This window comes from Oryzias latipes, chromosome 19, assembly GCF_053564925.1.
Source record: "Oryzias latipes strain Hd-rR chromosome 19, Olatipes_Hd-rR_3.1".
In the NCBI taxonomy this organism is placed as follows: domain Eukaryota; kingdom Metazoa; phylum Chordata; class Actinopteri; order Beloniformes; family Adrianichthyidae; genus Oryzias; species Oryzias latipes.
The window spans coordinates 23630092-23640537 of NC_136255.1; the positions used below are offsets into that span (position 1 = coordinate 23630092).

Below are 10446 nucleotides of genomic sequence, written 5' to 3' on the forward strand. Positions count from 1 at the left end.
GAATGTTAAGTTTTCTCAATAAAGTTTGCTTCAAAAATTGATGTCTTACATTTGACTAATCATAGCAAACAAATGTGTAATAAGATAAAAATTAACAATAAAAACACTAGCAAGGATATTAGATTAGGAAGTACCTTCTCATTGAAAAGCAGGAGTTCTAAAAATTATTTTTATTTTCTTTTTTTGCTTATATTGACATTGTAAAAAACCTATAGTTGTTTTAAAGAAAACGCAACCAATAAAACAGAATTATGACTAGTACAATTGCAAACTTTAATGCATCAATAATTCACAAAAATTACAACATTAAAAACACATTTTTTCAAAGATGTTCAAGGTTCAAGATGTTTAAGACATTGATTGATTGATTGATTGATTGATTGATTGATTGATTGATTGATTGATTGATTGATTGATTGATTGATTGATTGATTGATTGATCATTGCCATTGTCCATGGTACAATGCAAATGCCACGCAATAATTAAAAAAATAATTTTGCCATTATAAATTTGACAACTAAAATAATAATACATAATTTAAGAAAAAAATTGCATCAGTCTTTAAGAAAAAAAAGAAACAATTAAGAAATGATAAAATGGCTAAAACCAGGAAATAATTATCAATAAATACAAAAGAGGGCGGCACCATGTGACCAGAGTACCATGACTTTAAAAAAACAAACATCCACCCTTGGACACAAGTCTTGTGAGTGGATAACCAGTGTTTTACAAAACCTAGAAAAAGCATCTGCTTTCTCGAGAGTTCCACTGGCAGCCTGTAAAGGGTGGTGGAAGGGGGATTGTAACAGGTCAGACCCTCAGCAGCTGATACCAGCCACTCTATAAATAACCTACAGGGCCCCGCATTTGAGCACACTGACTGAGCAAACCCACACACTTCTTCATCTCCTGTGACTGAAAGGAATAGCAACAGTTCTCTTTTTGAACAAAAATGAATCAGCCTAAAATCACTCGACCTGGGGAGAGGTAATTGTTTTGCTTTATAAAATCTGTTCGGTGAAGGTGATCAAGGTTGTAACTTCTGAACATGTGTGTCTCATCAGCCAGCCTGCACATGCTCTGTGGTTTGACAGAAAGAAATATGTCACTGTCAACTTCTTGGTTCATAAACCTAAAGATGTTCAAGTTGATATCCAGATGGATAAAATGATTTTATGGTGAGCTAACAGGAATTTTCTGAATGAGAATGTGTCAGTGTGAGTCTTCTTTAACTTGCTAAAACATTACTTTCTTTGAACAGCTGCAAAAATGACACAGACGATGTTTTCTACAACGAGTTGTACTTTTACGACCAAATCCAGAAATTTGTAAGTGACTAGGTTTGTGGATCAAAAAAAAAAGCTGCAACTCCTATAATGTGCTGTTTTAATGTTAAATATTTTCACACCTGTTTATTAAATTCTAGGATTCCCGAGAGAGAGTCTATGACCGAACAATTAACGTCTTGCTGAGGAAGATGAAACCTGATTTTGCGTGGCCTCGTCTGCAGAAAGATCCTGCAAAGGTGAGGGATTTGGGAAAAATTAAACATACATTGAGATTCAAGCTGATTTGAGAACATATTCCTCTTTTCTATAGCCCAGTTGGATATCTGTGGACTTTGACAACTGGAGGGACTGGGAGCATGAAGAAGAGGAGGGAAAGGAAGAGTTTGACAAATATGCAGATGTGAGTGGAGACCTTGTTCAGATTTTGATGCCTTTATTTCCACAAAAGTCTTTGGTTTTAGGTTTTTAAATATTTTTTAAGTTGGCATCCATTAGTAATAATATGATTTTAATTTCTAGATGATCCAGGAAATGGCCCAAAATAAACCAGGAGGGGCACCAGACATGGGAGATCTAAGTGATGTTAGTGTTATGTTTTGTTTCATGAAAATATTCCTGTAAATATTTTTATTTTCATTTTTTAATCTGTTAGCGGAAATTGACATTAGTTTCTTTTTCTTTTCCTGCAGTCTGACTGATGCTACTCTTTGTCGCCTGGGGAACCAGAAGATGCAGATGCCTGTAATATTTGCTTGATGTGATTGTGTGTTTCCATAACTATATAGGGAAAAAAATCTGATCAATTTTGATAAAAGAAAGTCTTTAAAATTATTGTTTTATGCAATAATGTAAAATAATTTGTCTTTTTTAATTGTTTTAAGTTGTAACTAATTGGTATATTCTGTGATTGTGGATGTGATTCCCTGAAATAAATGAAAATCTCTTGTTTTTTGTAATTAATTTGAGTTTAATTTAGAAATAGCTTGAAATATTAAGTTAATAGCATTATGAATATAGTATTTTACTTTCCTTTCTTGGGTTTTTTCCTTTGTTAATATTCTGTACTTGCAGTAAGTAACACTGTTTTGTTTTATTGCTTAATATTATTTATTAAAATATTTCTTTTTAGCAATTCAAACCACAAAAGTTTTTTTTAAACGGTGAACATTTAAGCAGACTTTGGCTCAGGTTTTTCTTGCAAATAAAGAGACAACGCAGAGATTTCAGTTCTTGTCTTTAATGAAAAAACACTGTTAATGTCAATTACAAATTAATGTATTTATTTGTTGAAGAAAAAAAAAACACCAAAATAAATCTACTTGTTTGGTGTTTTTCAAACTATCTTTTACTTGAGTAACAGTTATTGCGGATTATTTTAATGCTGCAACTTAAATTTGGCTCTCTGAGAATAGAAGCAATAAAGTCATTAATTAGGTAAAATAGTTTGCTTCACATAACTGATCTACAAAGAGAAAATTTGACAAAAGAAAGAACATTTATCTTTTTATTTATTTTTGTTCGTTTGTTTATGAGAAAGGTGTTTTCTTGGTCACTACACCCCCGTCCAGAAGGGGGCGGTAATGCATTACCAAGCTGGCTGCCAACGGTGACTGTTGGAAAAAAAAAGTCAAACTTGTTATGTTTGGCCTCCTCAGGCATCCGTCCCAGACTGACAGCCGCCGGTAGTCGTTGTTCTGTTTCGTGAGTTTGTGCATTTTTAACAGCAAACTGATCAAAATGGCTTTTCAGTGTCAGCGAGACTGCTATATGACAGAGGTATGAACCTGTGAGACAACATGCATTCAAACGACCGTGATGTTTATGTCAGCTAGAACGGAGAAGCTACTCACTAGGCTAGCAGCACAGCAGCAGCTGCCAAGTTACATGCCATGGGGTTATTTTTGCTTAAAGTAATGCAATAAACCACTCCAAACCACTTTGCAAAAAGTATTACTTTTCTGTGAGCAGTGTAGAAATATACTCATCAAATGTAAACCACATTATCAATAAGTCTTACGTGGTTATGGTAGTGAAATTTCACAACTTTTTCACCTGGAGCTTAGTTGAGTAATGTGGTCTATAAAGGATTGGGATTTTTTTAATCCTTTCTTTCTTTCTTTATAAGTAAAACCTCTTGTCAGTTAAGAAAAGATCTTCTTGGCAGTTTGGTTTTTAATTGGGAGTTTGATCATCTGAATAACTGACAAGTTTGATCTGCACACACAGTTTTTTCCTTCATTGGTTTAAAAATGTTCACCTTTTCCTTTTTTCCCTGTTCCTCAGCTGATTAAATTGTATATTTGTACCCAAACGTCTGCCTCCTCACCAAAAAGTTTCTGACCCCTAACGTTTGCTTAAATCAGCCCAGATTTGAACAAGCCTTTTTTTTTATCTTGAAATTCATTCATTCTATTTTTTTTTTTTTTTTTTATACACTGTATTTTATCCCACGAAGGGAAATTCTTTCTCCGCATTTGACCCATCCCCTTGGGGAGCGGTGAGCTGCAGCCGAAACCTCGCTCGGGAGGCAGTAGCGTTAAGGGTCTTGCCTAAGGACCCTCACTGAGTGATGTGAACTGCTCGCCATTGATATGGTAATTGCCCCCAGTACCATTGCTCATTCCCCTCCGGGAATCGAACCCTGGTTTCCTGCATGGCAGCTTCCCACCTTACCAACCGAGCTACCCAGCCGGTTAATTCATCATTTATTCATCATTTATTCATTCATTCATTCATGACAAAAATAAAATAAAAAATGAATGAATGAATCTTGAAATTGCTGCAGAGAATAGGTTTTTACAGTTTGGATTCACACTCATTGGTTTTACACTGACTTTAAACTGTGGGATTTGATAACTGGGTAAAGTTCAGAAGCAATTATAGCAGCAGGAGAGGTCGGTGGAGAGACTGCATGAGAGCAATCTCATAAATTTATACAAGAAATGTGAGAGAGGAGAGATCTATCTAAACCAACTATCTTGAGCTTAAGATCCTACTGGAATAGTGAAAAACAAACATTTAAAAAGTGAAGAAGAAAAAAGGATTTTGTTTGACGGGGAAATTTTAGAGCCAGAAACGAGGAGCACATTGTTGAATCCATTGTAAAATTCAGAAGAATGAGCTGCAGAACTGTGTTCTGGATTTATGAGGACACAGTTTTTGGATCCTCCACTACTTTAGAGTAAATCTGGTCTAGTATTTAAGTCCTTAATTCTAATAAAGGTTTGTTTTGGTTGTTTTCAGTTCGTTACCTCTGTAGTATCATGCTGCCCTGCAGAGCTAAAACAAGAAGTGAATGGGAAGAAAGAAACCCTGAGAGGATTCAACGTTAAACTCCAAGATACCATCCTGTTTCCTGAGGGAGGAGGCCAGGTATGCAGGTTACTGAAAAGGTTTCTTCAGCGAGCATTTCCTTTTGAATCGTATGCAGTTTTGTGTTATTTCTCTGTAGCCAGACGATCGTGGGCTCATAGGGGAGGTCCCAGTTTTGAGGGTGAAGAGGCAAGGGCCGGACGCCTTACACTTTGTGGCTTCGCCGCTGGAGGAGGGTCAGGAGGTGCGTCTGAAGGTGGACTGGGACAGGAGGTTTGATCACATGCAGCAACACTCAGGTGAGGAGCAGAACTAAAGAAGCGATCTGCTGGAAACTTCCAAGTAAACTTGGACATGAAATAAAAATGAAAAAAGTGCATGAGTAAGGATTTTGAATGACTGTCTGCCGAAACAGTTACACACCTCAAAGGAAATTAGATATGTTATTATACTGTACCACATTCAACATAGGTTCTGCAGAACAGCAGTAGTTCATTAGAAATTCACCTCAGAGTTGAGGGCAAGTCCACCCCCCTTCCCCATCACCCAATAGGTTATGCGATCTCCTGCTAGCCTACAGACGTTTATTTTTCCTCTGCTCCTGATTCACAACAATTTGAATAAAAGACTCAGAAAGGCCTAATTTTCTTGACATATGTCCTCCTTTCCACAAGAACATGTTAAAAACACCATTTTCATCACATTGAGTCTTTAACAATACTAGCAGTTGACTTTTTTAGATTGATCTTTTACAGATTTGAGTCTGACATGTGTTGTTTTTGTCTGGGAAGACGCTCTCATCTGACAGTTAAACGCAAATCCTCTCTTTTTGTCCACACAGCTTTTTGCACAACACAGTTCAGGTTAGATTTCTGGCTAAAGTGACCAAACTTTTCCAAGGTACTGATGAGTCAGTGTGGTCATGCTGATTACACTGACACAATGGTTTCTCCTGATCTTCCTGCCATCAAGAACTCTGAAACTTCCAAAACCATTAACTCTATGACATCATTCACACATCACATACATAGTGAGAATAATTAAAGTACATAAAAACCGAAGTATACAGAATTTCCCCCAGACCTGACCCACACAGTTAAGAACACGTATGATAAAATATCGAATTGAAACCTTAAAACCACAAGTGCTGAAAATAGTTTCAGTATAATGCATTATCAATTCTCAAAAACAACAAAAAAAACTCTCAATTAATCTACAACAACTACTAGAAGTAGACACTTGTACCGAAATAATAGATACATTCATATAATTAATGTTCATGAAAGCAAGTAAGAAGAACGCCAATTTTGTTATTTCTATCTGAAGGACAACTGCTTTACAAAGATTTTCTCCTGCAAAAAAACCGAATCAGTTCTTGTTTAGCAGGGTGACCACTGCTGGAATAAATGAAAATCTGTAACGATTAGTTTTATGTTTGACTGCTCCAAATCGTTTGCCTGAAGGTAAACACTCAAATTCAAGGAACAGAAAGTGACCTGGGTCGTTTATTATTTTCTTTGCTAGACTAAGTGTTGTTTCCTCGTATGTGACTTGCAATGTTTGATGGTCCCTACAACCACAGATCTTGAGAGCTACGTTGAGTAGCTTGTAAATTTTCGTTTTATCTGTGACATCTAGTGCCCCAAACCACACTGCCAGTCTGGCTCGGAGCAAATGTTTCTGGATTCTCAGTTGTGGAGCCCTCACTGAACTAAACTATCTGTTTGTTTCTCCTTTTGCAGGTCAGCATTTAATCACAGCTCTGGCAGACAAAATGTTTGGCTACAAAACCACATCCTGGTACTTAACTACTGCATAGATGCTGTGCTTATTTGGTTATTGGAAACAAATATTTCTGCATTCATGCTTTGGGGGTTTTATTTTATTTTTTTCCAGGGAACTTGGTCATCAGAGAAGCACCATTGAGCTGGACACTCCCTGTGTGACACCGGCACAGCTTCAGGAACTAGAAGAAGCCGTGAACGAGAAGATCCGAGCTCACCTCCCCGTTAGCGTTCAGCTTCTTTCTGTAGATGATCCCGCTTTGGAAAAGGTATCTGATGTGACTTGGATCAGCTTTTTTGGATTGGTTTACTGATAAACGAGCATGCTTTTTTTCCACATTTGATATTCTTAACTGGCCTTTCCGTGTTTGTGAACCAGGTGAGGAGTCGGGGGTTGCCTGAGGACCATGCAGGACCCGTTCGGATCGTCAGCATAGTGGGCATTGACGAGAACATGTGCTGTGGAACGCATGTGTCAAACCTCAGTCACTTACAGGTACAACTTTAACGTCCAGAGACTGTCGGAGCAGCATCTGCACAAATAAGAAAACAAAAATATACTGTGAACCTGCTTTACTATTCCCATGTAAGAGTTTTAAACAGGCATTCTTCATGCTTTCATGGCTGTAATGTAGGTAATAAAGCTGCTGGGAACCGAAAAAGGAAAGAAAAACAAAACCAACCTGATCTTTCTCGCTGGAAGCAGAGTTCTAAAGTACGCAGAGAGAAGCTACAACACGGAGCGCTCGCTGGTGTCTTTGCTGAAGTAAGTTCTCCTCAAGTCTTTGAAGAACACCAGCATTTTGGATTCAACACATTGACGGAACCAGAAGGACTGACGCTTCTGTTGTGGGTCAACAGAACAGGACCCGATGAGCACGTCGAGGCCGTGGACAAGCTGCAGAAATCTGTTAAGCTGCTGCAAAAGGTAACAAGAATTTTGTCGTTATGTTGCTAAGATTTAAGGAGGAAATTGAAGGGGGTTGGACTCGCAGAACCATGTTTGGGTTATCACATTCTTACGCTCTCCTGTTACTGTAAAACTTTCTGCAGACCAACTTGAGCCTCCTGCGAGATCTGGCCGTCCTCATTGCCCAAAACTTTAGGAACGACCCTCAAAGGGGAAACTTCTTCAGTTTACACAAGTGAGAAATTTAAGGAACAACTCCATGAGTATTAATTCAGGATTTACTCTGCATAAATATTTTTTATTTTAAACAACGATATTGTCTTTCACAGAAAAGAGGGCGACAATGAGTTTATGAATATAATCGCCAATGAAATAAACACAGAGGTGAGTTCCCAGATTGTTTTTCCAGGTACTTGCAGATCAGGTCTTTTATTGAACCCATTTTTTGTGCTGCAGGAAACGTTGGTTTTCCTGACTGTTGGCGAGGAAAAAGGACCCGGTTTGTTCCTTCTGGCTGGACCGAGCAAACTGGTGACTGACACGGGATCTCAGTAAGAGAACCAAATATTCGTTTTGGTTCGTTTTCCGAAAAGAGTGTGCACTGAAGTCTTGTTTGTGCTCACCAGGGTTTTAGAGCTGCTTCAAGGGAAGGGCGCCGGGAAGAACGGGCGATTTCAAGGCAAAGCCACCAGCATGGCGAGGAGAGGAGAGGTGGAGGCTCTACTGAGGCGGCGCTGTCAACACGGCGGCTCTCAAGAAGAATAAACTCAATGAAAGGATTTAACACACGGAAAAGTCAAATCAATTATTTTCATAAAACTGAAACCGTAGATTTTTAATTTTTTTTGCATTGCTGGTATTGGAATAGATGTCTGAGATTAAATAAATCAAGAAAAATATGATCAAATTTGTCCTGTAAAGCCGTTTTTTTTTCTGACACCAGCAGTTTTCTGCACAATTTAATGGAGCAAAAGTTTTGTTAGACAGCAGAAAAAAAATAGCTTGTACACAAAGCCTTTTGATAATCACTTGAAGAAGAAGAAACTCAAAGAGGGAAGGATTTAACCCATGGAAACTGAAAACAAGCCAATATGGAAGACTTTATGACTTGAAATTCCAATTTGGAGACATTTCTGTTGCAGATTGTTGTTGTTTTTTTAAAGCTGTTTTTTTAATAGTTACAAATTTGGCTAAAATGAACTGGAATAATCTTTAATATTGTGCTAGAACACTTAAAATTGTCCATTACATCTATCTTGTGATGGATAAGCTGCTTTTTAAGGTACTTTGTGGTTTTTCAGCTCCGTCCATCCCCACCAGACTTGTTTTACAATAAGATCTCCTTCCACGTGAAAGCTCCATCAGTTGGTCCGTTCTCAGTGGAAACATGTTTTTTTTCTCAAATGTTGGTGTAAAAATGGTCAGTCTTATCCATCACAGCAGCTGTACTGGAGGCACGATGACTCTGCGGAAGTGACCAGAACATCCCATTGTGTAACGCCTTCCTTCTGTTTTGTGGCTCTTTTACCGTATGGGTCTCCAAACTGAATCAGTCTTCTTTTCTTTCATGCACTTCTTTTTTTTTTTCAGTGATGAAAGTCTTCCGGGAATTCCCGGAAATCCGGGTTTTTGAGCAAACCGAACGTACTTTCCGGGAAATAAAGACCTGATCTCTACGGACAAATCGCTTTCCGGATTAAGAAATGGTCTGAAATCAGCTAATTTTAGCTTTATTTTCTATATTTCTCCGCAGATCGCTTCCTCTATGGTCGTGGCCATCTCTCGTCTTCCCGGCCTAATTGACCAATGACGGGACGTTTTAGTTGCTTTCGGATGCGTCGACGGGTCTGATTGGCTCTGTCTGCACCACGTGGTCAGCGTGACTCGCTTCCCTAGAGACCAAATCTGGCGGACCCACGCTAAACTTTCACAAACACATCTGAAGAGTTTGCGATCAAATTTGTGTTAAAATAATGGCAGGCATCGTCATTATTGAGCATGGCCACGAGCTCAGTTGTGAGAAGACGATAAAAAACAAATTGAAGTGGTCTTGGCTGGAAAAAAAAGATTTTTAAGGTAGTGTAGGTCAAATACTTTTTTGTGTAAAATAATCTCAAAACCACATTTTGAAATAATTTCAATTTTAGTTTTGAGTTTCAGTTTTTATTTTGAATACATTTCTTTATCTAATTTATTTGTATTTCCTAATTACCATGATTTAGTTCAGTATAGTTGACATTAATTACAAGTATTTGATGGTTTGGACCCGCACTCCCTTAAAAAATAATGTTTACAATGTTTAGTTTAGTTTGTATGTTTGTTTTGATATTTCCCAGATTACTTAGTATTGGTGTTAAAGAATTGATGTATTATGTTATAGAATTATAGTTTAAAGCAGATCCCATATTTTGATGTAATTATAGTTTGAGAAAACAGTGCAAGTGGATGTTGTACATCAGTCATTTCTAAAGCAGAAATAATGTATAAATAACTGAGGTATTTTCATAGAATATCATAGTTACTGGTGTTCTTTTTGCCATTTGGGGCTTTGATGTTACTATATTTTAGCAATTGTATGTTTTGCAGCTTTAAGGAAAAGCGTAGATTGTAGGATTGTGTTACTTTGAGCAATTTTCCAAATTCTTTTTTAGGACCAGCAAGTCCTTAATGGAGAGTCAAACTAGGGGTTTGAATGACAAATCATGATGCTCCAATTAGTCTTAGTTTCTTGATAAAGAAGTGAATAACTAGCTGCCAGAATGCACCAGAATGCATCTAAGACCACGTATTTTTCCAAAATTTTGCTCTGTGCCCGCCATATCGCTCAAAGAAAAGTTCAGGGATTTTTTCCTTACCTGACTTTCATCACTGTTTTTTACTCTCTCAGGTTCTTTCCTTCATCTGAGCACCTCTGTGTTGGTATCGTTTACTCCTAATGTATGTTCTGTTTCACCTTTGCATATGCCCAAACCCTCCCAATCTTACTTTCTGGGTTTTTCTTTAAAAAACAAACATTTCTATCTGTAGATCCTTTCTTTTATTGTGAATGTTTGTAAATTTTTGAATCTGAATTCATCAACTAAATAATGTTAAGCGTATGTACACCTGCTGCCTATTAAAAACTGCATGAAACAAACCTAATCTTACTTT

At 37.5% G+C, this 10446-nt stretch overlaps 1 protein-coding gene across 2 annotated transcripts; it reads left to right on the forward strand.

Moving 5' to 3' along the window:
- The first annotated feature begins 829 nt into the window (after window positions 1-829).
- Window positions 830-8203, forward strand: LOC101172535 (alanyl-tRNA editing protein Aarsd1). 2 transcript variants are annotated; one of them, XM_004080227.5, is made up of 17 exons: window positions 831-988; window positions 1066-1179; window positions 1263-1329; window positions 1428-1526; window positions 1601-1690; window positions 1810-1872; window positions 4534-4662; window positions 4742-4901; window positions 6345-6402; window positions 6499-6655; window positions 6766-6882; window positions 7022-7152; window positions 7248-7314; window positions 7440-7531; window positions 7626-7680; window positions 7753-7847; window positions 7923-8203. In XM_004080227.5, the coding sequence occupies exons 1-17, from the start codon at window positions 954-956 to the stop codon at window positions 8059-8061; spliced, it is 1668 nt and encodes a 555-aa protein (XP_004080275.1). In that variant the 5' UTR covers window positions 831-953; the 3' UTR covers window positions 8062-8203. The 2 variants fall into 2 exon arrangements, with proteins under 2 accessions (XP_020567764.1, XP_004080275.1); XM_020712105.3 differs by lacking the exons at window positions 4534-4662; window positions 4742-4901; window positions 6345-6402; ... (6 more) ...; window positions 7753-7847; window positions 7923-8203 and adding an exon at window positions 1980-2246 and having other exon boundaries at window positions 830-988.
- Window positions 8204-10446: the final 2243 nt, after the last annotated feature.